The sequence below is a fragment of the Xiphophorus hellerii genome, chromosome 23, assembly GCF_003331165.1.
Source record: "Xiphophorus hellerii strain 12219 chromosome 23, Xiphophorus_hellerii-4.1, whole genome shotgun sequence".
NCBI lineage: Eukaryota > Metazoa > Chordata > Actinopteri > Cyprinodontiformes > Poeciliidae > Xiphophorus > Xiphophorus hellerii.
In genome coordinates this window covers 26858604-26886554 of record NC_045694.1, presented here as the reverse complement: position 1 = coordinate 26886554, position 27951 = coordinate 26858604, and the positions used below count along the sequence as shown (strand labels likewise).

Sequence of the window (27951 nt, the reverse complement as noted above, 5' to 3'; positions counted from 1 at the left end):
GGCACGCTAGCTGTCAGGAGGAAGCTGTAGCGTATCAGTTAGCGCTCAGAAAAGGCAATGGGTTTTTTCACCGATTAAGTGTCTCATATTCTACTTGCAGCGGACAGTTTTGATAAATATGTATTTGTTGTAGAAGTTACATACTGTAGCTTTATATGCTAACATTTCTATGTTTGTGGGCTTTAACCAACACCATACTTCGTCATCAGCAAATGTGTTACACAAACTAAAGATTCAGGAAGAAATAGTACCGTTGGAAAACTCCCAAGTTCCTCCAACAATGTTCAACAGTGTACATACACTCGTATTTTCTAGGAGGAGGAGGAAGTTGAATCGGAGAAAGAAATCAAACAAACTATCAACCAGGAAGAAGTGGAGGAAGAACGGGATAGCGGCGAGGAAGAGGAGGAGGAGGCGGTAGAGTTAAAGGAGGAGCCAGAAGCTGTTGAGGAAAAATGCGAGAACGAGGTGGAAGAAAGGGAGGAAGGAAGCCGTGTCGAGGTGGAGGAGGTGAGAGATGAAGAAGAGGCAGAGGAGGAAGCAAAAGGGGATGAAGAGGATATGGCAGAGGGGATCCCTGGCGCTGAAGACGAGGAGGATCCAGATGCCTCGTCGATTCAAGAGGAAGGCGAAGGAGATGATGCTACCCCAGAGATGGATGATCAAATAGTTCCCAAAGTGAACGAAGAGCAGGAGGTTTTAAATAAGAACTCTGGAGCTGAGGAAGAGGAAAAGGAAGAGGAAGAGCTCCAGGATCGTAAATCAGAAGACGTGGAAAGAAGTCCCGATGGAAATCAGAGTGGAGACGACGTGGAATTGGGAAAAGACGGAACAAGTCCCCTCATGGAGGAGAAGGAAGCTGACCCTGAGGAAGAAGGTTGTGTTTCTTCCAGACTTCCTCCGCTGTTCCTGTCGGAGTCGCGCTCTGTTTCCTGTTCAGATCAGAGTCCCACCAGTTCCCCCAGTAAGACCAGCACCTTAAGCATCCATCTGGCCTCCCCCACCTCAGAGAAACCCAGCTCTCCGCTCCGGGTCGCTGCTGTAACAGAGCCGCTTTCCCCCACCAAGGAACCCACAGAGTTTAACATGACAGAGCGGATAGAGGGCGTGAAAAAACCAGAAGAAGAAGAGAAGCAATCAGCACCAGAACAAGGTGATTCCTCTGGACAGGAAGTGCCGTCAACACCGACGGATCAAAGCAAAGTCCGCTTTACCGTCGCCCCGGCGTGGCAGCGGCTACAGAGCCACCCCGCCTCCCCGTCTGCCGCTCCGGCGCTCCAGGACAGCAGAGCCGAGGTGGAGGCAGCGGACCGGAAGGAACGGGACGTGAAAGCAGAACCCGGCAGCCCGGCCGAGGCGGAGGTGGCACCGAGTCCGGTCAGAGGGAGGAGTTCAGGGAGCTTCACCTCCAAACTGCAGAGCTACGTAGCGTCTTCTCCAGCTGAGGCCCATACTGCAGCGCCGGGGAGAACACCAGGTGAGAACACCAGGGCTTTAAAGTAGTTGCCATGGTACCTACACAACAAAATACGAAGTTCTGAATATGAATGAAGTTACAGCCTAGAGCAGGGATGACCAAACTTTTTGCCATTATCGTCCTAGCTCTAGGGCCACATTTAGTTTCTATTTAAACTGAAAAGCAGAGCCGGACTTTTGTTTTGTTTATGGACAGGGCACCAAAGCTGGTTCTAGCCCAAGGCCCCTTATTCTTCTAATCCGGCCCTGCTGAAAATATACTTTTCTTTCTCCAAACATTTGTGGTTTTTATTTCCTCAATAATATGCTAAATAGACAATATTTTAAGTAGTCTAAATGTTGTAGAAAAGGAATCTGTCGATTATTGTTGAACCAAAATACAAGCAAGGTCTTTAACAGTTTCTGTATTAAATGACAAGTAAATATTTTCTAGGACTTTGTGGGGTGGGAGGTTGCTCTTTGTTGCTTCTTTCTTTTTTTTTTTTCTTTTTTTTTTTATAATACTTGGCAATAATGGGTTGCATAGCACTTGCTATTTTTAGCAAAGTGTAATCACTGAAAACAGAAACATTGTTGATAAAAGAAAAACACTTTGTCTCGCACCTAATGAAAACCCAGAATTCAGTTGCTCAGAAAATTAGGATATTGCATAACATAAATTCAAATAACATGCTTTTTTTTTTTTTTTTTTTATTCTGTGGTCTACGTCACATGTGCCAAACATGAGGCCTGGGGACCAAATGTGTCCCGCCATGGATTTTTATGAGCTCCACATAGAAAGAAAAAACTGTTGTGCACTTAAATATTATTTTATCAATCAAAATCGAAGCAGTTTTTATCTGAATAGTTCCAAACTGCAGCAGTGTAAAAAGAGGTTTAATATTATTTAATTATAAGAAGTGCTCTTTGAATACACAGGCAGCTGTTTGTTCATATGTTAACAGTTTAACATGTTTTATCATTACATTTGTTCACATGGACAATCATAATCTTTATATTTCCCAATATGAAAATGAGTTTGACACCCCTATGGATAAGAATCTTGACTCACCATCATTGACTGAAGTTATCGGAAAGTTTGGTGGAAGGAAAAAGTATGGTCGAGTTGTCATCTGCCTGCCATTTACCACCTGCGCTCTCTAAAGCTACAGAAAAGCAGAGTTGGTTTCTCCATCTCCTGTTTGCGGGGAGTGACTCTAACCTGTTCGTGCCGCTGCCTGCAGAGAGCGCCGCGGTGGCGGAGGCCACCCCAGACAGTCCGTTTGGGGTCCGGCTGAGGAAGACGTCGGCTCTGCTCCGGTTCGGCTCAGAAGAGGTCGACTCAGAGGTAGGCAAACACAAAGCAGGAAGCAGAATCCGACGCAAACGTTCCACTTTAAACTCGTCGTCGTTTGTCATCCAGCCTCAAGTCGAGTCGCCGACGCATCCGCCCTCCGCTAAAGCCGAGTCACCCCAGCCAATCAGCGGCAAGCCCCCAGCGAACCATCCAGTCGGCAACAAGCCCGCTCTGCCCAGGAAACCGGAGGTCCACGGAGACGCCGGAGCCAAACCGAGACGCATCTCAGGTCTGTGCCGCCGACCCGTCCCGCACCGTCCGCACGAGTCGGTTGTCTGACGCCGTCAATCTGCTTTGTTGTGTCCCTTCAGAACCGGCCGCAGCTCGAAGTGCGCCCGGCGGGTCCGATCCCCCCAGCTGGATCTCTATGGCCAAACAGAAACAGAAGGTTTACAAAGAAACCCCACTCAATGAAATTACAGTCAAGAAGGTAATCCTTTTTTTGTTTGTTTTGTACAGTATTAACACATGTAGCACATTTACAATGTGTTAATATTTCATCAGGAGGAGCAGGAGAGGAAACCGGCGTTGCCACCAAGCAGGGAGCAGAGCAGCAGCAAACCGCTTGAACCCACCAGCAGAGGTCAGCACCTGCAAAACGCTGGGATATACAGGAAGCTCTGCAGTAGAGCTCAAGTTAACAAAAGTTGTACTTATGGACGTGGATTCTTACTGGGGCAACACTGCCCCCACGTGGCCAAAGTCAGCTACTGGAAAACAGACCAAAGACTAGCCCCGTATTCAAGACGTACCATGATTATGTACTGTATGTCATAATCATGACGTACATAATGATTATGAAATCTACAAACAAGTACAGTATTTTCTGGACTACGTGTTGCTCCAGAGTTTAAAAAAATGCAACAGAAAGAGGGGAAAAAACATTTAAGACGAACTTGAGTAAATGTCACATTTAGGTTTCAAAACTGTTCTCTGTGCTTGCCACCACCTAGTCGTACAATATAAAAAACATGAAAAAAAAAAAAAGAATTTAGATAAATATGGGAAACCTAAGAAGTAAGAAATCCATGTATACACCCAAAATTAACAAACCTGAATTTTAAAGACTTTTTATATGTTTTATTATTTTTAAAGGTTAAAGTTTGACACCTAAATAGCTAAATTCATCCAGATTTTTTATTTTAATCTCCATTTATACAAATGTCTACTATTTAAAATGAAGTCATTACATCTGCCTTTCCTGTATTTAAGGTGAGATTGGATTTTTGCAGCCAATCAGTGACGTCCATGAATTGTTCTGTTAATCTTAAAACAACTTATACATCAGTTTTGCCCATGAGTGAACAGAACATTAGCTGTGTTTCCATCACAAATCTTTGTCTATATTCTGCTGATGTCGAAAAAACACAATTTTGCAATTCTGTTTTGTCTATTGAAGTAAAGAAAGAAATTACAATAAACGTGAATAAGCTTGCTCACACGATAAGTTGTTAAATATCATGGTAGGGGCAGATGTAAATAATTACATGAAATATATTCACAATTCAGCCGTGGCGCTAGCGCTCATCATCTCCATCAGAGAAGATGACAGAGTCTATTTCAGATGTTAGAGTGACTAGCCCCGCCTACTGGGAGCGGCTACGTATGCTGTGTTTAGGGGAAATTGTAGTCGGCCATTTTAAAGAAGAGCTATGAATTCAACAAGTTGGAATAACACGCAATTTTTTTATGAACTGTGCGACCTCTGGAGGAGCTGCATGTCATCCGGAAAAAATTTTATCAAACCATCATCTTGCTACTGCTTCCTGTTGTCTTCTTTGTCGTTTTCACCAGTAGTAACATCCAGTTGTTGATCACGTGATTCGTGTGACGCAATTAAACTGTTTCCATTGCAGTTTTGAGAAATAAACCAATTTCACACGGCCGAAAACCACCTCACCCTAGCGCGAAAACTTTTTTCGAAATCTGTGTGTTTCCATTATCCGAAACCGTTCTCCAGAATTTCAATGTGTGCAACTGTGGTCGATGTAAACGCAGCTAGTGTCACCTGCATACATAATAATTGAGTCTAAATTCTCCATTTGATTGTGTGTGTTTGTGGGGGTTTTTTTTCAGTGTCGGTAGAAAAGGAGACCAGAAGGACTTCCTCTGTTCCAACTCCAGTGCCGCCTCAGCCCCCGAAAGCCCCGCTCCAAAAGCCGCAGGCGCCCGCCACCCCAGCCAAACCCTCGCCCCGACCGGACTCGCCCCGCTCCTCCCCCTCGAAGCCCCCGCCCGTTCTCTCCAAAACACCGCCGGTCGCCTCGCCGAGGACTGTCCCGGTAATGGCTGCCTCCACGCAGGCTGCGCCTTCGCAGCGGGGCTCGCCTCCCGCCGCTCTGCCCCAGAATGAGCCCCCCTGGATGGCGCTCGCCAAGAAGAAGGCCAAAGCCTGGAGCGAGATGCCGCAGATCGTCCAGTGACGGCTCCGGGTGCTCACGACCCAAAGAAAGTTTTTGGGTGTCAAAACGTAAAAAACTATAAAGCACCGCACTGTTTGCACGTTGTATCGCCGGCTTCGGGCTTTCTGATTGGTCTCTAACGTGCAGTCCTACAGCTACAAACAGCTTTCTTTGCTCTGCCTCCACATACAGCCACGTCTGTCTGAATCACAGAAGTAAATGTATCCATATTTCTCTCGGTCTCTATTATTATGAAATAAGGTGCCTAAATCAGGAAACTGTAACTTTTATCTAAATTAAGAGTCAAACATCAGCTAAGAACGCTGGATCGTGGCAGAAGCCATCCAGTTTGTAGAAGAGAATCAGTCTGTTTCATTCTGCAGCAAGCGGACGTGTTCTGCACTTCCCTTTTCTAGTGTGAGGTGTTGTTTTTTTTTATCTCGGTGATGAAGAAAGTCCTCCAGGAAGCTACCTAACGTTTTCTCCAGAGGCGAAACTAATCACTGATTGCCGCCTCAGCAGGTGTGCAGCGATAATGAAAGCGTAAACTCTGTGGTTCCTCTCCTCTCCTGCTTCCTGAGACCTTCTGTTGTCGTTTCTCGGTGCGTAACCGCAGGGTACGACGAGCGCGCGTCCTGCAGACATCTTGATATCCGTAACAAAACATCCTGTTCAGGACCGGAACCGAGCGGTCAGCGTCCTCCCGTCTCCGGCGCCGAGCTTTGCTCACTTTTATTTACTTTTTGTCTTAAAGTAATTATTAATGTGTGACACGTTTTATTTTGCATTGCCTTTGGAGAATTTGTCTTGTACATAAAGTGTACAGTTAAAAAAAATCAATAGAAACAATGTTTTTCTGTGTGTGTGTGTGGTTTTTTTTGGTCTGTTTTGTGTGTGATGGGGAGGAAATCGTGTCTTGTAAAAGCTTTCAGACTTTAATTTTCTTAATTTTGCAACCACAAACCTCTGAATTACAGGAGTTTACGTGACAGACTCATTGCGGTGCGTTACAGTTGAGCACGTTTAAAATTTCTTAACTTTTTCTGTCCTATTTTTCCACATGAATAATATTGCAAGAACTGTTTGTTTTTCACTCAAGCTCTCTGACCCAGATTTGATGAGGAGAATTGGCAGCTTTACCCTCTTAGAAAACGAGAACCTCTTCCAAATTTACCACAAAGCACTGAATGTTAAGGTGACTTCTGCTTCTGTTTTCATTATGATATTAACAAGGCAATCAGAGGAAGAAGTGGAAGAGAAAAGCTGCAATAAGTGGAGATAGTGAAGACGGAGAGGTGAAGTGCATGAGATGATATTTGATCATTACCTGAGGGGCCGTGTTATGTAAAATTATTTTATAATGTTCCGTTATCAAAAACATACCTGGAGTGTTGCTTTAATTCTTTCATGCAGGTTTGAGAAATCCCTCAATCTCCATGGCAACCACTCAGCTGTACAAAATGCCTGGGTGGGCCTAGCCCCGCCTTCGAGGCACAGCTCCTCCTCTGAACTGGACTTGCCAAACTTCAGAGCTTGAACAACCTTCCCCCACTCAGCTCCTTCAGACTAGCCAGCAGCAATTAGCAAAAACCTGGTTAAACTGGGTGTTTGCTGATCTCATTATTCGAGCTACTTCTGGTTAAAACGTTAAAGGGCTGATAGAGGAGCGATGTGATGACTTCCTGAAGGCGGAGTTTTAGAAACGGCAGGAGTTTTTAAAGAGACAGAGACCCAATTTCAAGGCACTGAATTACAAAATTGTATTTCTTTAAAGTTATATTTGATATAAATAAGCAAAATGGTTACTTGATTGTGTTACAAAACGGCACTATATACCTGGAAAATGCATAATACTGCCCCTTTAAGGAAACCAAAGTTGCACTGGTTGGTGTTTAAAGGTGCCACGGCTTAAAACTCTTTTAAAACATGTAAATATGACTTGGCTTCTTCAAGAGTAACATATGAATGTACAACACTTTCACTCCTGGTAGAGAATACTCTCGCTTGTTCGCATGGATGTAACTAGGCCACACCTAGCTAAACAATGTTGGACACCTATCACAGATCAGAAAAGTTTTGGCAGGAAAAACAACACATGATCACAGTCTGATATCTGTTCAACTCCTTTTTACCTTAAAGTTATAGTACACAAAGTGCCTGGAAAACTAGTGTTGGCACACGCACACACATGTTCATTCTTGTCTGGTTTTGTGTTACTCTGCATAGGAAGCTGAACTATAGGGAGTTCCTGGTTGCATAAATGAATCTAGGACTCGAGCCAGCGTTTGCTTCTGGTGTGATGCACGTTTGACATGGAGAACAGGAAGCCGTAACGGCTGAGCTTAAGATTCTCCAGATGTCTTTTCTGGGTGAGTTAGGTAACGCTGCTGCTGCTGCCTGGCCTACTTCTGACACCTGCACGGTCGCATTCACATGCAGGCCTTAAAGTCGACGAACGATGCATGCGAGGCTGTGCCAAGTATCCATGGCGATGGCTGGTAGTTGTTGACCTTCTCATGTTCGGGTTATATAACCAGCCAACTTGGCAGGATGGGCCGAGAGAAGGGGTTGTATCTGTGTCCCCGAAGGGCTCTTGAGTCCTAAGGAAAGTTGTGGAGACTCTTCGGAAAGGCAACATTTGTGCTCTCTACAGATACACAGTTTGTGTCAATATGGCGTGACACCCGTCTAATCATGAAATTCAGGCATTTCATTCACCTACAGGGGCAAAGGTCTAGATGAAGTCCAGCAGCTATAGCATGCAGACTGCAAACGCGTGTGAAAGAATACACTTACACTAGCTCAGTGAATTCAAACACCATTATTAGCATGCCGCCTGTGCAATAAGTCAAGTAATAAAATCTACTTAGACCTCCAAACTTTATGTAACATTTCATCCAAGCCTTACACCACATCTAGTGCAAAGCAACATTTTGTCACCTTCCTAAAATAATGGCCTACGTAATTTTTTTGGACAAATATATATATATATTTTTCCTTGTTCATCTTCTGGGAAAAAAGAGGTTTTGTTAGCCAAAAATAAAACTGTCAACTCCAGTATAAGTTGGAGTAAATTTGATAAATGGTGTTGGTTTCTCCAGGAGGACCCGTCAACGTCAACTGTCATCGCTACGCAGGAAGTTGTAAAGCGAAGCTGATTTAGTTCGAATTAAAATGTAACCCAAACGTTAAGTACTATTTAAATCAACTGTTGCTAATTTCTAATGTTGAATTGTCTCCAATGAACATATTATTTCTCATTTGGCTCTTAAATTTTGAGTCTTGTCGCTAATTTCCGCTAACTTACAACTAATGTTGCTAGGCTATCCAGCTAACTAGCTTTCATGTTTCGTGTACTTAATGTCAGGAGTCGTGAAATAAATTACATTTATCAGCCGCTTCTCTAGGACAAGGTTTTAAAAAAATGTTGTTCAAAATTTACATTAAGGATACAATATTAAAGTGTATACGTAAAATGGAAGCCAGCTATTGCGTTGAAACATTTTTGATGAAGGGGGAAGTATTGGCAAAAACAAAACAAAAAACTAAACTAAACTAAAACACTAAGGTGTCTTTTCCCTTTTATTGTTGTGCGCATTAGTAATGCTCCATTAATTCATCAAAACAGGATCTGTCCAGTTTAAGACAATGCAGAAAATCCAACCAAAACGTGAGTAAAACATTCAGGCTTTATTATTGCTACATGTGTTTATTTCTTTACCATATTCACTCACTGAACATGTTGGTACAAGCAGACAGGATTATAATATAAAGTCAGTCTGTGCACATCAATCCAGACACAAGCTTGTCAATAGATCAGATATATCTCACTTATGATCTTACATTGGACATTTCTGCAATTAACAAATATGTATTCCCTTTCATGTACTGCACATATTAGCAATATTGATCTTTTTCTGTTTCTATAAATAACATTGAAAAATACTAATTATAGGGGACAACTACCTTGTATTCAGGATAATTTATAATTAGTAAAATGTCATTCTATACGTTTCCCATTAAAACTGTCACACAATAACCTGAAATTAGGCATGGGCACCTGGCCAATATTCAGTTATACCAGGTATAACTTGGAAAAGTTATGGTTTGAGAAATTTTCCATCATACAGAATTTTCTCCAGCAGTGTCGGACCGCCCCTCTCCTACCTGTTGTTGCGCACTGCTGGTCAGCTGGCTGAGTGAAGACTGCCAGGTTTTCTTTTTTCCTCTCTCAAGGAAGAGAAAATCAGATATTTGGAAATATTTCTGTTTATTAAAAACATGGATGGTCACAGTGTGGAAATTAAAAGAGAATCGCCTAATAAAGTCATGTACATTTTTGGTTGATTTAAAAAAATAAAATAAAACAGTATACAATGGTGATTTCACTCAGCGCTGTTAGAATTTTATACTACCCCATGTCTAAATGCTTCATTTACAGTACAGTACATGTACAGCATCCTTCTTTCTTTAACGTCCAGCATTACATTGCTTTGGCCCTTTAGTGGATAAATTGACGAGTTACTTCACATACACCGACACACCAGACAAACACACCGATAAGCAAAGAAACTTTTAAATACAAAGAACTACGTTGACATAGAAACATGTAAAAAAGAAAAAGAAAGGAGAAGAAATCAAACCTTTGTGTACAAAATAAAAGATTTTTTTAAAGGTAAAATGTACGAGGTTAACAATCTCGTACATTTTTCAAAGATTCGCTTTTGCACGTAAAAGCAATCATATCACAGACAAGAGCAAGGCCTCAAGATTTGTTATCAGAGACATATTTTTCTCTCAAAAGTATGTTTCCTCTTGTTTCATTTTGTTAAATCTGCTGCGAAATTATTATTTTTTTGCCTACTTGTGGGGAAAACTCAGATAAAGCGACTTGGACCCAAGTCTGGTGTGTAAATTGATCTACTCCTTGTTTGTTTGAGAACAAAAGGCACTGGCCTTTACTCGCTATATGCTAAATGTCCAATAAAACTCTTATTTTGTTTTAAATATGTTTCCCTAAAATGTGGTTTTGTAAAAAAAAAAAAAAGAAAAAATGTCTAGTGCAGCTCATTTTTAAAGCTTCACACTGATGAACGGTATTGACGAGAGGTTGGATCAGAGGAAAGTGAGCAGCCCATTATTCAATGTATAATGTAAACAATGTCACTTCATGCATAAATAACAACCAAATAAATAATAGCTAAAAAAAAACAACAAAAAAACACAGTCCAACAAAAGATTGGGAGGTTTAAAGCAGACCATATATGACAGTTCAGTCTGATGTTATTTAAACGGATGAAAAAAGAGACAACTGGATGAAGGATGGAAGTTCAGAAGCTGAAGGAAGCCCGTTTCTGCTACTTGGAAGAAAAGAAACAATACTAAGGCATAATTATGACATGAAAAGTCATAAATGTGAGTTTCAAAGTCCCTGTACTTATGAAAATCAAAGTCATGAAGCGCATTCTTATCATTTCCAAACCTCCGAAATCAAAATTGTGATTTTGAAACTCATAATTCCGTCATAACCCAAACCAGTTTTCACCTATTTCATGGGGTTCTACAGTAAGTAGCTTTAAAAGGTAAGTTTATTTTGTTATTATAGCATTGCTATTTGAGATATCAAAAATAGTTATTGAATGCATTTACACAAAAAAAAAAAACACGTTGAGTTGTTTTTCTTTAGTTTTAAATCCATTTGAACAGATTAACGACTGCTTTAATTCAAACTCAAACGTATCTGAACAGGAATTGCTTTTGGTGTCACTTTAAAGCAGATTGACCATTTTGGGGGACGTTACCTGCTGAGCTCCAAATAAACTACAGACTGCTGCAGGAACAGGAAGAAACTCAGTGGAACGTAGGCAGATGAGAATGACACAGAGGCTTTTCACAGGATTCAGAGAGAAAATCAGAGTGAGCACTGTTACGCTGAGCTGCAACTTTGTGGCAAAACATGGTTGAGATACACTTCAGTTCATTCACCGAACATAGCTCCGCGAGTCCTCTGCTGTTTGTTGTTTTCCTGCCGAGTGAAAGTAGCACGAGGAAGATATTCGATCGAGAAACTCCTTGTTTTATGAAGTTTGCTGTCGAAGTGTAATGGTGGCTGTTATTTGTGCAAAGAAACGGAAGAACTGGTCGTCAGCTGCTCTCGGGCGAGGGCGTTGTGCGCTTGTGCGTAGCTTGTCGACGGCGTTTGTCGGGTCACCGGGGCCTGCTCTGCGACATGAAGAGCAGGACCTTGCGGATGCCGCTGAGGCGATCTTTCAGGGAGGTGAGGGCGAGGAACGGCAGCTGGGCCCGGCCCTCTAAAGGGAGAACAGCCAGTAGCCACCAGCACCAGGAGGGGCCGTTGGGGCTGGCCTGCAGGGACAACAGAGACAGAGCAACACCTGGTGAGACAATCAGTTTAATTTTTATATTAAAGGGATTGTTCTATTGATTAGTCTAACAAAAATAGAGCCATCGGATAAAAATTATTTTGACACACTCAGCACATTTTTCCTTTAACTACTTAAGCCTATTTTATACGACATTAAAATAAGAAAAACATTTCAATGCCCATTATGCATGAACATAGCATTTCTTTAGTGAGCACCTGATCATTTGTAGCAAAGGATGCATCTGTGGCTAAAGAAGTACTTTTAGCATCAACAAATGAAAAGCTCAGCCATTTCTAATAATTGGATGGGAAAATATGCTTAATAGGAGTTAAAAAAAATAAAATAAAAATGAACCAGGTCAAGCTAAAACTAGGACATCTGAGTAGTTCTTAAAGACAAAGAAGGATTTTTAAATCATAAATGCTAAATACATATAATTTTATTGAACTTAGTATTTTACATCAGGCACCTTGTTGGGCAACTAAGAGGGTCTTTAGGATTATAAGCCTTTCGCAGCAGTTACTTTTCGGTTTCATTGATACCTGTCTGTGATAAAGGTGAGTTAAGTTCACTTTGATACGCAAATGAGGGTTTTCGGCGCTAATTTTAGCTAATGTTACTTCGTAACTTGTTTATTTAATGTTTTTAATTTCTGGTCTAATATGAGCAAGGGTTACCTTTGTAACAGTGTTTGCTTGATGTTAACAAGCTAGCCTTTTAACAATTATTTTTTCAGTTGAAGCTAGGTTTAAGTTAGCATTAGCTTATAATGCTAACTTATAAGTTAGCATTATAACTTATACTTCATATTGTTTATTTCAGCTAACAGAAAAAAAAGAAAAGGTCAGAAAACTGGTTGTCCATGTTAATGCTAGGCCTTAGAACGGACCGTTGAGACTGACTGTAAATACTGTGGAGAGTATTAAAGTCAAGCTAGCTGTCCTCCTGTGTCTAGCCTCGCGCTCTGATCAGGAGGTGTTGATGAGGTGTTCCAGCAAATCCTCACAAAGCAACATACAATCCTACCTCCATGCAATACCCGTCTTCACTAGGATGCTGTGTTCATCCCAAAAAAGTGTGTTTGTACCTGGAGTTCGGAGTCTTTCCTAGGCATTGGTCCAAAGTGTCCTTCGATGCGTTGCTTCTGCTCAGCTTTCAGAGAGTCGACCCAGACCAGAGCCTGGTCGTACACTGCATCATGTAGCGACTGCAGCTCACGCTCTGCTATGCCCTCCACCTGCAAATACATGGAAAGACACAACTTAGATCTTTAACCTCCTTTTTTAGGTCTATCTAAAGCTCCTTCCCTCTCAGTTCCCATCCCACCTTCACATCCTCCAGATACTCCACATCTGCCGTGTTGTATCCGTCCCTCTCGCGGTGCTGAATGATTTTAAACCTCCGTCTGCCGATCGTGTCCACCACTGATCGGCCATCCGAGAAGAACTTGACGTCGCGGATCTCCAGCAGACACCCGTAGCCGACGAATCTGTGGGGCAAAAAGGAAAGATGCGTTGTGTTTTAGGCATCTACTTTAATTTCGAGAAGCTCCAAGATGACGTACTGCCTCTGGCACTAACCCTTTGAGGTCGTCTCCCAGACACATGCCGAAGCAGTTGGTTCCCGTCTCCATGCACCTGCGAATCATCAGTCGGTAGCAGGGCTCGAAGATGTGGAGGGGACACGGCACGGTGGGGAAGGCCATGGTGCACACGAATATAGGCACGCTTTTATTGAGACTAAACCAAAACAGGAAAACGAGGCGATGAATTCAGTTAAAAAGTCAAGAAGAAAGCAGAAAGAAGAAGAGTAGAGGGTGTTCACTGACGTACTTGGAGAGCTCAGCCATCTCCTCCTCATGCATTTTCTGTCTCTCAATGAACTCGGAGGGAAGATACTTCGATATCAGGTTCTCCATTAATACTGTCTTACAATACTGCCTCTGGACCAAGTACTGGATGGAAACACAGAAGGAGAATTAATGAATCAGAGGAAGCAGAGGCAGACATTGGGAGAAACATCATATGTGTGACCCAGCGCGTACCTCAGACAACTCTTCTTTGCACAGTGGACACTTGGGGTTGTGGTCCAGGCATCTCTCCAGGCACTGAAGACAGAAAGTGTGTCCGCATGGCGTTGTTACCGGCTCATAGAATAACCTGGACAGGAGACACACCCAAAGGCCAAGAGCACGTTAATGAACTTATTTTCCAGATTGTTTTCTTGTGACTGGCGTGGAATAGTACAAGACGCATTTGACAGGCTGACCTCATACAGAGGGAACACTCCAGATCCGTTGGGTCCCAGAGGTCACTGGACACGGAGCCTAAAGAATCCAGGCCCTGGGTTGGTTCTACAAAGAGATACCATCAGACGGTGAACAACACAACCTCTCTTAGGAGAAACAGCACGGTTGTGCTAGGGTGGTAAGCTCACCACAATTGGATTTCTTCTGGTGGCTGATTTCTTCCTGTGGTTCCCCCTCTTCTTCCACGTCCCTTCGTTTCCGTTTAAGGAGATTTGAGTCGGTTTTTCTGAGACTCCCGTCGGACCTCCCAGCTGCTGATGGAGGAAGCTCTGTAAACAGCAACCCAGGACTGACGGTCTAAAAATGGAAAGAGCAGTAGCACAAGAGTCCATGAAGGAAGTGGTAGAAAGAAAAGATGTCAGATTGATTTCGGAGGAGGAGCACCTTTACCTGGATGGGTTCAGTGACGCTGCTTTTGATGTGTGCTCTGGAAGACAGGACGTTGGTGCAGCCCGAGATGTGTTCAGGAACCTGATCGGTGACTGGAGCCAGGAAGTCACTTAGAAGCTGCAAGGTGACAGAGAGCAGCGTTCAAGTGACCATTTTGTTGTAAATCCCTACAGATTCATACTAATGAAGATAAAAGATCCAATTAATCATGTTTAATCCAATTAATCATTTCATCCCTACAGTAAAACCATGTTGAAGTGACCAAAGATATGCTTACCTTGTGAGCTTCAGCCTTAGCCAGTCTACAGTCCGGCTCTAAGGACAGACAGATCAGGTACTCCTTCAGAGCATCATCAGTCCTGCCCAATGACACCAAGGCCTGGGCCTTACGAACATGACCCTGTCACCACGGAGACAGTCCATTACTTTCCATTCCAACTGTGATGAAATGACGCTAAATAAGAAAGACGTGGGTCTTACCTTGGACCAGAAGGGCATCAGTCTGCAGGCCGTCTCTGCGTCCCTCAGAGACCAGTCATGGTGCTTCAGACTGGAGTGGATCTGAGAGCGGTTACTGAACAGGATGTGGTCTGTGGGTGCTGTGAGACAAACACAAAGAAAAATTAGAGATGAGGATGTTAGTTGAATAACTATTTATCAGGCAATAAATTGCCATGTTTGAGGGAAAAGTACATTTTCTGGGTCAGAAATGTTGGGAAACAGACAAAAATGTTCAGGGATGTTTCATAGTAGATAGGGGCAATACACTACTTTTATCTCACTTGTTCAATTAAAGAAGGCCGTCCATGCAGATGAGACCAAAATGCAGCCGTTCACCTGCATGTTAGCGGCTACGATGGCAGAAAATTGGTGATCAAAGTTGATCAAACTAGATATTAGGGCTACAACTAGCAATTATTTTATTAATTGGATAATAAATTGCCACATCCTGCAAATAACAGTTATGGCTTAATTATTGCTCTGAGTGTGTTGTTCTTTCACCAACTGGCCCTTTTTTCGAGTATGTATACTCCAATTAACACTCAATTGATTACTAAATTAGTTTATGATTATTTCAATAATCGATTAATCACAATTAATCATTTCACCTCTTCTAGGTACAGAACAAACCTTGCAGAAAACCTGTTAGTTGCGGCAAAAGACTTGATGAACTGGGCGGCAATCAATGCAGCGGCCCAGTCAAAGTCCAAGCATTTGACTTGCAAGTTGCAGTTCACAGATGTTTTCCAACTCACGTTGACTGAGCAAACTAGAACTGGCAAACATTCACTAAGATGGTAGAGGATGGTCGTACAAACTATTTACTCAGGTGGGGTGAACACAGAAGCACACCACACTTTTCAGACTTTATTTGTAAAAACAACCATGAATCGTTTTCTTTTTAATAGTATTTTCAACTCTTCTAACTTCTAACGCACCAAAGCATTTCTGTTCTTCACATAAGGCTAATTGCTCAGTATACAAACTGTTGTTACACTTAAAGCTTAATTTGAAGGTCATATACGCTCCATAGTTATGTGACAGAAGGGTATCCTACAAAAAAAGTGGACCAGCTTCCACATTACAAAATGTGTTATGAAAAAGGACGGCTGCCTTACAAAACCATGCACCACTATCAAGGTCACCCATATTGCAGGTTTCATAACTATAAGAACTTATGCAAATGTTGCAGCCGGGCCCTTCGAGAATCAAAGCGAAGCGCTCTCTGGCTCGCATATTAATTTGCTCACACCAATAAGATTTAGGAGTGGAAGCGCTGAAAAGGCCCATAGGCGAAGGGGATTATTTATACATGCAGCTCTGTCCAAGTAGGACATACGACGTATTGATTAGCGGCGTCTGCTTCTCGTTAGCAGACGTGCTAATGAGAAGCAGGAGGCCAACTTTAGAAGTCTTTTTTTTTTTTTTTTTTGCGATAATTGCATGGCAAACTATGAGTCACACAGCGGGGAAGATAATCTGGAAAAACAGGTAGGCTGTGGGGCTGCAGCTAACAATTATTTTAGTAATCATTTATTCCATCAATTATTGTGATGATTAATTGGATTATTAGATTTTTTTAAAATGCCATGTTCTGCAGATTTTTCATTTAGTCAGGCTTATTTTATTAAATATTTAGAATCTGTAAAAATGTACACGTAAACAAATAATTCAATTGCTTTTTCAAAATAAGACAATAAAAATGTTACCTAAAATGCGTAAACAGCATTCTTTAAGCATATCCTTTCTCATATGTAGCAAAAGATGCATCTGCAGTTAAAAAAAAACTTAATTAAGCCTTTTCGGCTTCACTTCCCATCAATACAGTGTAGGGCTGATCTGTTGCCTATTTTTTTTTTCAATTCATCAATTAATAATTGGATAGCAAAAGGTGCTTCATAAGAGAGTTTCATCTCATAATCTGAACCAGCTGAAGCTAAAAAGGCCACTTGAGGAGTTCTGGGTAGAACATATTTCCAGACAAAAAAGGTTTTTTCTCTAATCCAAAATTTGTATGATTTTTGTACAGTTTTGACTTAATAACTGTTCTGACTGGTGTTGTTATGTTGGATGTTTTTGAGTCTATATACACTGGTAAACGATTAATCGATGACTACAGTAGTTGACAATTGTTTCAATAATCGATTGATCATGATTAATCCAACTGTTTTCGCTCTAGTAGCACACGGATGAATTGGCTGTAATGGAGTCGGTTGTCTTATTCTTTGTTAATGTTAGACATGCCCATTCCTTTTGAAATGCTGATGGATTTACGCCGACATCTGATTCGCCGACTGGTCAACGGCCTCAACGACGCTCATGTTTTCCCACCTCAATGTCTCTCCTACTGAGTCATCTAGCACCATTATGTCCCGGTATCCCACTGATGTCCAAACTGCACATGCGTTCTTCACAAAACATTAAAAGTACTTAAACCTACATGGAAAACTTTCCGTTTGCAATCTTATGTAATATTTCCTGAGAAACAACTGTGGTTCAGGCCTGGATTATCCTCTCCCGAAGACGACGCTTGATCATACGAACAACAGGCTGGAAAATGTGGTTTTTAACGTTTATTTAGGTTAAACGTTAAATCTGCGTCCGTCCGAGCAGGGAGGTGTACGCTTTAGTGCTAGGAACCCAGAAGTCAAAGATTGAACATCTTAAAACTGAGCTGTTGTGCTGTGACGTCAGTGGAATCCCCATTGGTTATATATGTTATGTAGAGAGATACTTATTTTTCTTTCTTTCTTTTACTATTTTATTCTCCAATGACCTTCGTAAATCAACAAACTTCCAATTATTTTATCGGGGTCTGACATTAAGACTAATTAGAACCACATACTCCCTTCTTTTCTGGTATTGGCTGGTGAAACATAGTTGTGGCAGCAACCTGCTATGGTGGTGGAGGAAAATCAATACAGAATAAGACTGGGGAAGTGGTTATCCTAAAAATAAATAATTATTTTTATTTAATCCGATTTGGATTCGTCTTCTTATAAAAATGTTTAACTATGCTGTATCGGGTGGCTGAGCAGTAGAGCAAGAGCTTATCTTTTTCTCTGCCCTTCTTTTTGTCAAAGTTTATTAGTGGAGCAGTGAACCCCCATTACTGTTTGACTTTCACACAACGTCATAACAAAAGAAAAAGCTCCGCCATAGAGAGAAACTCCCAAAATAAAATACCAAGACAAGACCAAGTCTCAAACAATGTGGTCTCAACACAACAAAACTATGCATCCTTCGCCTCCAACTCCACGAATATCTTCTATTTTTGCAGTGGTCTTATCACTCAAAATCCTGATAAGACACGCTGAGGTTCAAGGCTGTAAAAGGACAAACTGTGTCGAGCTTCGAGGAGAACTAATACATGTACATGCCAGCGTATCTGCTAAAGGAAAAGACCGGAATGATGCATGCAATTAGACTCGCATTACATGGCCAGATATCAGCTTACACAAGCAGCCGCTGGTAGCTAAATGAGGTCAGGGCCTGCGTCCCAGTCACCGCGGACCTTTGCTTACAATAAAAACAGACCTGTTGATACTGAAAGTGTGTAACCAGGTTATAGTTCACCCATAGCGTCATACGCTTATAAAACACTAAAAGAAAACTAAGCCAAAAAAAATAAAAAAATAAATATGGGTTGTTTTTTTATTTATCTGAATTAAATTTTGAGCGTAACAAAATGAACTGAACATTTATATATAAAGTTTACACTTGTTTCATGTCCGACCTGGCACTTCTGTACTAACGTGACCCGCAATGGTACCCTTGACCTATATTTACTGTCTCATAGCTTCGCGTTACACAATGAGTGAGGCGGGCTACGTGCTTACGTAATGTTTGGTCCACTGGCCCAGCCTACATAACCGTGTTATCCAACACATGGCGGCTGCCCTCAGATGCCGGAGAACATTCAGGGTGCACCGCTGCCTGTCACTCACTCCGTGACACACTTTCTGTACCAATCATAGAGTGTCGTGTCGTTCGCGGGTGGTTTTATAACACCACACGGCGTTACAAACTAGTAAAAAAAAACACGTTCAAGAGGTCAAACTTTGTCAGGACAGGCATACTAGCAGTAATTACCTGTCAGTATGGCTTGGTTGTACTTCTCCAGCGCTGCTTCCATCTTCCTCTCGGCGTACAGCCCGTTTCCCTCCCGCCTCAGCCGGCCGGCCTGCTGGAAGCTGGGGAACCACTTGGCCAGCAGGCTGCTGAGCACCACGTTCACCCTGTAAGTCTGGAGGTCGGCCAGCCTGGAGCTGTCCCTGCACTCCTTACACACCACCGGCCGCTCCTTCTCCTTCCTCTCCCTCTCCAGACACTTCTTACAGAAGCAGTGTCCGCACGGCAGAGTCACCGGCTCGAACAGAAAGCTCAGACATATCCCGCAGGAGAAGTCCTCAAACCCGCTACCTGACCCGGAGCCCGTCCTCCAGCGGCTGCCGAGACTCCCACCCCGGTCCTGTCTCCGGATACTGTCCGACAGGTACCCGACGAGGTTGGACAGGTGAGCGGGTTTGAGTTTGTCTATCTCAGAGGCTTGTCGGTACACCTCGAAGGCTTCCGCCACTTTGCCCCCGAAGGCGAGCGCGTCAGCCCGCTTCACCATCAGCTCCAGCCGGCTCCCAGGGTCCAGGGCACACGCCAGCTGGCACTCGTAAATATCCGCCGCCAGCTCGAAGTTGTTCGCCCGGAAAGCTTCCGCTGCCAGATGCAGCATGCTCTCGCACTCAGTCCCCATGCGGAGCGCGTCTCCTGGAAGTCTCCCTCTCCTTCATCTACTGAGCGGAGCCTGAGTGCTCGGTGCCGAGGCTGCCATTCAGCCGCCGGATCCACTGAAGTGCAGACTGCTCTGAAATGTTGGCGGTCAAGTCCGGGAAACGCATAAGATTCTCAGCGGAGAGAGAGAGAGAGAGAGAGAAAAAAAAAAAAGTTATGTAAAACAACTGGGTCACGTGACGCAGAGTAGCTGTTCTGATTGGACGAGTCGAGAAAAAAAAAAAACAGTTACAAAACAAACCCGCATGTAACAGTTTCTGTCTGCCGGGGCAGGCGAGCAGGTCCTCCAGGAGCCCGTCTGACCTGCATTCAGGATATCAGCGAGCAGAGACGGGATGCAGGGTGTGTGGGTGTGGGTGTGTGTGTGTGTGTGTGTGTGTGTGTGTTGTTGGGCGGGGTTCATATAATGCACATTGGATAACACTGTGTCCACATTTTGTCATGTAACAGCCACAAACGTGTCTTGATGGATTTTTTATGACAGACAAACACAATGTAGAGCAAAGTGTGAAGTGGAAGGAAGTGGAGGAACATCTCACCATCTCACCGGTCAGCAACATCTGAAAAGTGTGGCATGCTTCCAAGTCAATACCTTAAAGATCATTCTCTACATCTATAGGTTTCCTTTTCTCTACAAGCTTTGCACATGTTGACATTAAGGATTTGTCCCTTCTTGTTTTCAAAGTAGTGAGACTAATTGGAGACGGTAGGTGAAATTTTCAAGCCTTCCCACAGAGTTTTAGTTAGATTTGTCTGGACTTTGACTGAGCCATTCACACATAAGAATATTGCATGGCTAACGTAAATTTGACTTGTTCAGAGCAGTGGTGTCCAAACTGGAAAATTTAAACTGCTCACAAAGTTTATTAAATTAAAAATGCAAAAATTTGTTTATTGTGATTCTTCTTCTACTTCTTTTTATTTAGTTTTACCTGCTCAAAAATAACCTTTTTATGAAATCTATAAGTCCTTATACATTTCTGCTAAGAAAGGCTTTGGACTGTTGCTTTATTAAAAGGCAAAACAGACAAATTCTACATTTTTGAGGTCATGAATTGTTTTCTATTTTGTTGGCCAAATTTTTGTTATTCTTGACGTGTGGTCGGGGGCCAAACAACATCATTTCGGGGGCCACAAATTTCACCCTGCGCCACACTTTGGACAGCCCTGGTTTAGATTCATTGCTGGAAGCTGAACATCTTCTCCTGTATTTAGCTCCGACTGCTTCCCTGACCCCTTATGAAGAAAAACGCCCCCAAAGCCTGAGGCTGCCACTATGTTTCACCACGAGGATGTAATATTCAGAATAACATTCTGGGTAACTTTGAGCACATAGAGGCGTTGGCCGGCGTTTGGGATGTCCGATACGGCGATATGATAAGGGAAGAAAAGCTGGAGCAAATGCCGAGTTATCAAATTGAGACAGAGGCCGAGAAGCGCAGGTGGTTTTATAACTGGAACGGCTCTCTGGCGCTCTGAAGTGCAGCCAGTCTTTGTTGCATAAAAACTGTTTGCATAATTACAAAAAAACACTCACTCTGTGTGACATCTTACTTAACAAGCACAGTTCTGAATCTAGCTCAGTGGAAGTTTCCAAGGGGCTGCTTGCTGTTGCACATCCAACCTATTGCCTCTGTGCCTCTGTTGTCCTTCGTATTGCTCCACGTTTGAATGCAAATCCTGAAACTCTATAACGGCTTCATAACATCAGAGTTGAGCTGAAGGGATTTTCCTCCAAATAATTAGTGTAGATACTATCCTACACTGTATAAGTAGCTTCTCCTACAACCGGTCAGTGGTGCTTACTGCAGTCCCCAAATAAAGCCTGTCTGCTGAAGGCAGTTCAGATGTGTGTGTGTGTGTGTGTGTGGATTACATGCGGCGATCGGTCCACCAGAGCCCGTCTCAGTAACTGCTGGTAATATAGGTCGGCCGGTCTGGCCCGTGAACTCAATCCCACGCACAGACAGGAACGCCGACTGACATACCGACAGACTGACACACATGGAGAAACAGACAGACTGGCATATATGCAAAAGAGGACACTTACAGAATCTTATGCAACACACACACACACACACATATGGTCAGTCATGTACTTGACACCCTCAGAGATCCTGCCCTCACACCTAAAAGTTGATCAGTGTGAGGTTTTTTGTATGTAGGGCAAACCGTCACAGACTGTCTGAACTTTGCAGACTGGGTTGGAACAAGCGGCTACCGACAGAGTCAGGCCATCACACCAGGTCTAACAGATGGATGCTCATGCTAAGGATTTTAAGGCTTCTATATGTGTCAAGTGTTAGGTTAGGGATTTGTTCAGGACCGTGGATTACGACACATCCTGCAAATACAAAGGAATACCTCGCGATTTTAGTTAACTCCCATTGGACTTTTTTACATTTTGAACTCCAGTAGGCTTTGGAAAATTTTACTCCTCTGATAAAGTAGGGAATAATTGTGAAGTGGAAGATAGAGGACATGGTTTAAGCTTTTTATTTTTTATAAATTAAATCTAAGAAGTGTACTTCTGTGTGCTTCGATGTGTACTTCTGAGTAAAAATGCCACTTTTATGCCTCTTTGCACATCTAGCAACTGATTTTATTTGTTTTTAATAGCTAAAGTTAGACAGTGTGGAAAATGTCTGTGAACTGAGCCAGACTTTAGAAAGGACTTAAAGGGGCAGTAACCCAGGGCCCCAGGTTTTTATATGAATTATGTTATTCCCTCACCAAAAACATTCTTTATGCATATTTGATAAGTTGTTTAATCTCCCATGGCAACCGTTCAACAGTGCAAAACACCTGGTTGGACCTAGCTCCGCCTTTGAGATGCAGCCCCTCCTCAGAGCTGTAGTTTCCAAGCTTCTGCCTCACAGAGCAGATCTACTTAGCTCCTTCAGACTAGCCACCAGCGATTAGTAAACACCTGCTGGAATCGGCTGAGCTTCACAAGTAGTTTGACATCTAGTATTACGACCGAGTCTTTAATCATGTTATAAGTGAATTTATAACCATCTAAGGTATCGGATGGTTAGGAAAATAAAGATAAAGGGACTAAAACAATGTCCATTCATCCATCCATTTTCTTACACCCTTGTCCCTAGTCGGGTCGGAAGGTGCTGGTGTCTATCTCCAGCTAACGTTCTGGGCGAGAGGCGGGGTCACCCTGGACAGGTCGCCAGTCTGTTGCAGGGCAACACAGAAACAGACAGAACAAACAACCATGCACACACACACTCACACCTAGGGAGAATTTAGAGAGGCCAGTTAACCTGACAGTCATGTTTTTGGGCTGTGGGAGGAAGCCGGAGTCCCCGGAGAGAACCCACGCATGCACAGGGAGAACATGCTAACTCCATGCAGAAAGACCCCGGGCCGGGAATCAAACACAGGACCTTCTTGCTGCAAGGCAACAGTGCTACCAACTGCGCCACTGTGCAGCCCAATAAAACAATGTATATATTTAAAAAAAATATATATATATATACATATGTAAGTGAAAGATTTTTTTGTTTCTGTATGATTTAAATTTTATATATTAACACAAGCATGTTCAAGCTCAGGCAACTTGCATATTATCATATTTTAATCAACAAGGTGAGTTTCTTGACTTGGGTTTTGGCACAACACAAGAGCTGTCTCTAACCACCAACAGTGTTCATGTATATTTGTGGTTAATGTTTAGAAAAAAACAAGAAAAAAAGAAAACATACAGTATCATTTCAAATATTGGTCGTTCTTTCAAAAATAATAATAATAATAATAATAATAATAATAATAATAATAATAATAATAAAAAAGCTGTGGTGTGTTGGATGCCAACACAATCAGAGCAGAAAGCTTTTTTTTGTTTTACTTCCTACACTGTGTTCAGACTTCCAGGTTCTTGTTTAAAGAGTTTCTGATTACATTGGTGAAACTCTTGTCAGTCCTGGATCTTCAGGATGCTCCTTTTTTCCAAGTCGTTCATTTCTTTAAGAATCAAAGCGACGTTGTAACGCAGCTCCTGGAATTTTGACACGGGCACCTGTATATAAAACAAAAAAAAAGAAAATAAACCAAGAGGTGTCAGTGTAATCGGATGTTGTTGCTGTAATCTCATAGCTCGCTAGATCATATTAGTGATCTAGTTTGTGAGCAGCGGCGGCAGAAAGCGTCGATGCAGCTTCTGTTCTGTGATAATGAAGCCAAAAGAATGCAGTGTGGCGCCCTCTGCTGGCTAAAACCAAAATAAATCAAGTCACTATCAAATCTTTACTCTAGCAAATCTAATTTTAGATCTTACTGCTTACATACAGCATTATGAAAGAAATTAAGACCTTTATTGAAACAAAACTCCACTATTTGGAGTGACTGACATTTACTTCTGCTACTGGGTTTTTATGGAGACATAAAGAAAAAAGTCACAACAATGACAGAGATGCAACATTTGATGTTTTTGTTTTTGTATTTTCTGTAAAAACCATAACAGGTGGAATAAATTAGGAGAGAAAAACTATTGTATTGGAGAGTATATGTGCTGCACTGAGCAAATGTTACGTCAGTTATTAGCCTGTGATCCCATTATGTAACAACAGACACAGGCTAACATTAGCTTGTTGGCCCGCAGCCAGATTTCTTTAACTTACAGGCTAAATTAAGTGCAGTGAAGAACCAACAATGGACATACAGACAACAGATGATCACTTTTTGCTTTCTGGACAGCTGAATGCAGCCTGGAGTTGACTTACTTTTGCCACATTTCAGAAAATGAAAGCTGAGAAACAACAAACTTTAATCAAGACTTAATTTAAGACTGAAAAACGTCCTTTGATTTGAACGTCCTTTGATCAGGTCAAAGTCGCTAACTTTGACCTGAAAGTTAGCGACTTTCAGGTCAAAATGTAACCTTTCCTACCACATCTAATGTCTTGTCAGCAAATATTAGTTGCATTTTAATGAAAAATAAAAGAGCAGTGTTTTGAGATGAATCATATGCCACTTAAAAACTCAGCAAAACTAACTGAAGATGGGGGTTTTTTGGGCCAAATTGAGAGGGAATTGCAAAACTATTTGTATCCTTTGAACCTCCCCAAATTTTGTTTAACTTGATCCAAAAGTTTGCACTTTGCTTTGTTGATCTTATAAGAGCACCTTTTGCAAAAATGTTGACAGTAAAAGAGAGAAAGTCTGTCTGTCAGGTGACCTGCTCTGTGTTTTTGAGCCGCACAGCTAAAGCTACGCTGAAAGCAGCCGAAACGCGTGTGGTTAAATTTAAAACATTCAAAGTGAGGCTGTAAGTCTATAAAGCAGGAGAAGAAGATTTCCTCCAAGTTTTACCCGCACATAATTAACTGGAACCGACGACGTTGGCTGAAATGTGAAGGGCCAAATTACCAATGAGTCTTATCAAAACACTGCGAGGAAACAAGCTAACGTTAACTTAAAAGCTCAAATGACTGCTCCGGTCCAGGGTTAAAATAGTTTTGGGTTTCTTGTTGTAGTTTAGTTTTATTTCATCGTGACTTTTTGTCTAATTATGTTAGTTTTAATTAGTTTTTAAGACTGTGTTTTATTAGCCATTATTAGTTAAATATCGCTTAGTTTTAGTTTCGTTTTTACTAGTTGCAGTAGCAGGTTTGGTTTTTTCATACTTCAGTGATTTATTTTTTTTAGGTCCAAAATTGTAAAAAGTCAAAGTATTGTACCGTGATTATGTTTACATCAAAAAAAACTTATTCAGTTATTGTTGAACAACCAGTGGAGTTGGGATGTTTTCTCCCAACTTTTGCTGTCGCCATTTTGCGGGCTAGCAAAAAGGCTAGGAGGATTAGGAAATGCCGTAATTTGTCAACAAAATAAGCAATTTAAAAGAGCACTGAAGGTAGAAAGAGCCAAAGGGTTCAACTGTGGGTGCATTTATAATATTGTTTTAGTGTGATGTTGAAATAGAAACTGTACGAGTTATTTCAGTACCTCAAAGCGCTGGAAGCTCCCATCCGACAGCTTCAGCTGCATCAGAACGGACGGCTGCAGGGCTCTGGCCAATGAGCTGGACACACACCCACACACACACACACACACACACACCCACACACACACACACACACACACACACACACACCCACACACACACACACACACACAGACAGTTAAGGGATTCCATGCAGCTTTGAGCTCATTTGTTTCATTTCTGCTAAATATTTGTCATCCTTAAATGTTTAGACTTTGAGATTTCACCCACAGATGATGAAAGTTTGCCAAAGAGTTGTTGTCGTTACCTTGTAGAAATGGAAACGTCCACTCTCCATTTGAATTCCTCCAGCGTGGGCAGGTGAGGGTCATTCTGAGAGGAAGCCGCTTCCAGAGTCGCACGTCTGCACACGCACAGAGGAGCGAGACGGAAAAATGCGACTAAATTCTGACATAAAGGCAAAGGGACTCGATGGTTTTCAGTAGGGGCGCACCAATTGCAGTTTTCTTGCCGATTACCGATCTATTAAAAATCCTAACCTGCTGATTCCGATTTTGGCCGGTGCCAATTTTTTTTTTTTTTGTCTAAAATGTTGCTAAATGTATCAAGAAAGTTGATGCGTTGCCAACAGTGAGATGACTATTGTTAACTGCAAACATATAGATCTGATCTGATGGACCAGTCTGCTAGTCAAACCTCTCTCAGGGCAGAGCACAAAGATTTAAATATCTTTGCCGAAATACAGAAAATCAGTGGTTAAGATCGACTTCACGTGTAAAAATCGTCCGATCACCGATTTCCCAAAATTAGGGAAATTGGCACCAATGAATTGGCTGGCCGATAAATCGTTGGATCCCTACTTTTTGGCTTATTCCAACGCGTCCTATTTAAAGGGTACAGCTTGAGATCAGATGTGCAAACGTTTGAATCCAAACGCCACGAAACCCACGTACCGATTTCCAAAAACCACACTGGAGAAATCTGTGATGAAGTCTTCTGGTATCCTAAGGACAAAAAAGAGTCTGTAAAAATCAGAAAACAGTTCAGCAACGCCTGGAGACGAGACGACAGTCCTTACCTAAGCTCTCGCAGATCTTCCTTAAAGGCCTGAGCAGAAAAAAACAAAAACAAACAGAAAAGGTTCAGTTCATAAAAACTAGAAATATTCACCAAGTAAAATTTACATGCTAAGCTAGGGCTGGTAATTAAATGCGGAAACTTTGAGCTTTTCATATTTTATCACATTAAAAAAACTAAGTTTAAAGTATTTTTCGTTTAATTGTATGCGACAGACCAACACAAAAAACAGCCTTTTGTGAAATATATGCAACCTTTGAGCTGCCTTGTCACTTAAAATTCCAGTAAAAACATTTTAGGGTTGTGATGAGACAGAATGGAGATAAAGTTGAAATAGTATGAATAGTTTTGCAAGGCACTCTCCATACATTGTACGGTATATTATATAGAGGATTGGCATGTTCCAATGTTGCTCAGTCCCTGTTGTGTTGGCGATCTGTGGTAATTGCAGCCAAAAAAAGATAACAAATGAACTCAGACAACATGAAATTACACTTAAAATATTGTCACCGGTGATCATTTCTGCAACATTTTTATAATGTTAAAGCCAAACACTTCTGATTTTTACTCAAAAAAAATAATTCTCCATAATTGGCTTGAATGCTATCTATCAAATAAACCATTGTGTGCATTCATTCTTAATCAAATGATGTAATTCTGTGGCAGTATGTAACCTTGTGTCGCATGTTTCCTGTGTGACTGCAGTTCAGTCTGTAACACTCGCCTCCTGTTTCAGTAGGGATGCTGGGATGCGGATGGCCTCTGAGAGAACTCTGTGCATCCCCGCGATGATGTGACTGAGCCTCTCTTGTGGGATGACGCTGCTTTCAGCAATTGACTTCATCACCTCCCTGCAGTCTTTGCCCTCCAGAGCACTGACCACAACTGGACGCAGAACGACAAAAAGTGATTTGCATTTTCTAAGTCAAGAGCGATGAGTTGTGATGTTTATTTAGCAACGTGTGACAACACAGTTTCATAGTAAGACATTATAAGGAGCATTTCACACATCTGAAATTTGTTTAACAAAGACAGCAAGAGCTACGTTGTTTTAAACGGCCTTTTATTCATTTACCTTTGAGGAGTTTTCTAAACAACTCTTGATCCACATCCTTCAGGTTTTTCGACATTGACTCTATTTCCGGTGGTATTCTACCTCCCAAGAAGCTAGAGTCTTTTACGTTGCTTGAAGACATGGCTTAATGTGTTCTTGTTGATTAAAAGAAAAGCAGGATAAAAAGGAACAGAAGCACAGAGCTTGCTATTTTTTTTTTTTAGGCTACCTAGTGTTTACGTGAAAACTTCCGGCTTTAGGTCACGTGAGGCAGGTT

The 27951-nt window shown here is 42.0% G+C and overlaps 3 protein-coding genes across 8 annotated transcripts in view; 1 reads left to right on the top strand and 2 right to left on the bottom strand.

The window, feature by feature from the left end:
* The window catches only part of LOC116713963 (uncharacterized protein KIAA1211-like), a 50609-nt gene extending 44534 nt beyond the window's left edge, over positions 1–6075 (top strand). For all 6 annotated transcript variants that reach the window (XM_032554248.1, XM_032554243.1, XM_032554247.1 and 3 more), the window contains exons 11-16: positions 316–1477; positions 2700–2803; positions 2879–3041; positions 3124–3242; positions 3317–3395; positions 4889–6075. In XM_032554248.1, coding sequence (XP_032410139.1) covers positions 316–1477; positions 2700–2803; positions 2879–3041; positions 3124–3242; positions 3317–3395; positions 4889–5235 — 1974 coding nt within the window. In that variant the 3' untranslated portion in view covers positions 5236–6075. The remainder of the gene's footprint in view (positions 1–315; positions 1478–2699; positions 2804–2878; positions 3042–3123; positions 3243–3316; positions 3396–4888) is intronic.
* A 2812-nt stretch (positions 6076–8887) lies between these two features.
* LOC116713964 (LON peptidase N-terminal domain and RING finger protein 3) lies at positions 8888–19871 on the bottom strand. The gene is made up of 12 exons (XM_032554250.1): positions 18892–19871; positions 14779–14897; positions 14576–14698; positions 14299–14415; positions 14037–14205; positions 13869–13953; positions 13645–13759; positions 13433–13554; positions 13181–13339; positions 12927–13089; positions 12688–12837; positions 8888–11580 (listed from the first exon to the last, which is right to left on the bottom strand). Exons 1-12 carry the CDS (start codon positions 19547–19549, stop codon positions 11422–11424), a joined length of 2139 nt encoding a protein of 712 aa, XP_032410141.1. The 5' UTR covers positions 19550–19871; the 3' UTR covers positions 8888–11421.
* A 3283-nt stretch (positions 19872–23154) lies between these two features.
* On the bottom strand, positions 23155–27939 carry commd5 (COMM domain containing 5). The gene is made up of 7 exons (XM_032555780.1): positions 27696–27939; positions 27345–27505; positions 26622–26650; positions 26497–26547; positions 25851–25946; positions 25546–25621; positions 23155–23617 (listed from the first exon to the last, which is right to left on the bottom strand). Exons 1-7 carry the CDS (start codon positions 27814–27816, stop codon positions 23516–23518), a joined length of 636 nt encoding a protein of 211 aa, XP_032411671.1. The 5' UTR covers positions 27817–27939; the 3' UTR covers positions 23155–23515.
* Positions 27940–27951: the final 12 nt, after the last annotated feature.

Excerpts from the sequence above, each read along its gene's own strand:
- LOC116713964 (XM_032554250.1), bottom strand. The coding sequence starts at position 19,549 with ATGGGGACTGAGTGCGAGAGCATGCTGCATCTGGCAGCGGAAGCTTTC. Across the intron at positions 13,954-14,036 it reads CCAGAAGAAATCCAATTGTG|AACCAACCCAGGGCCTGGAT; the intron begins GTGAGCTTACCA and ends ATCTCTTTGTAG. Across the intron at positions 13,760-13,868 it reads GAGTGTTCCCTCTGTATGAG|GTTATTCTATGAGCCGGTAA; the intron begins GTCAGCCTGTCA and ends TCTCCTGTCCAG.
- commd5 (XM_032555780.1), bottom strand. The coding sequence starts at position 27,816 with ATGTCTTCAAGCAACGTAAAAGACTCTAGCTTCTTGGGAGGTAGAATA. Across the intron at positions 27,506-27,695 it reads GTTTAGAAAACTCCTCAAAG|TTGTGGTCAGTGCTCTGGAG; the intron begins GTAAATGAATAA and ends TTCTGCGTCCAG. Across the intron at positions 23,618-25,545 it reads GGAGCTTCCAGCGCTTTGAG|GTGCCCGTGTCAAAATTCCA; the intron begins GTACTGAAATAA and ends TTTTATATACAG.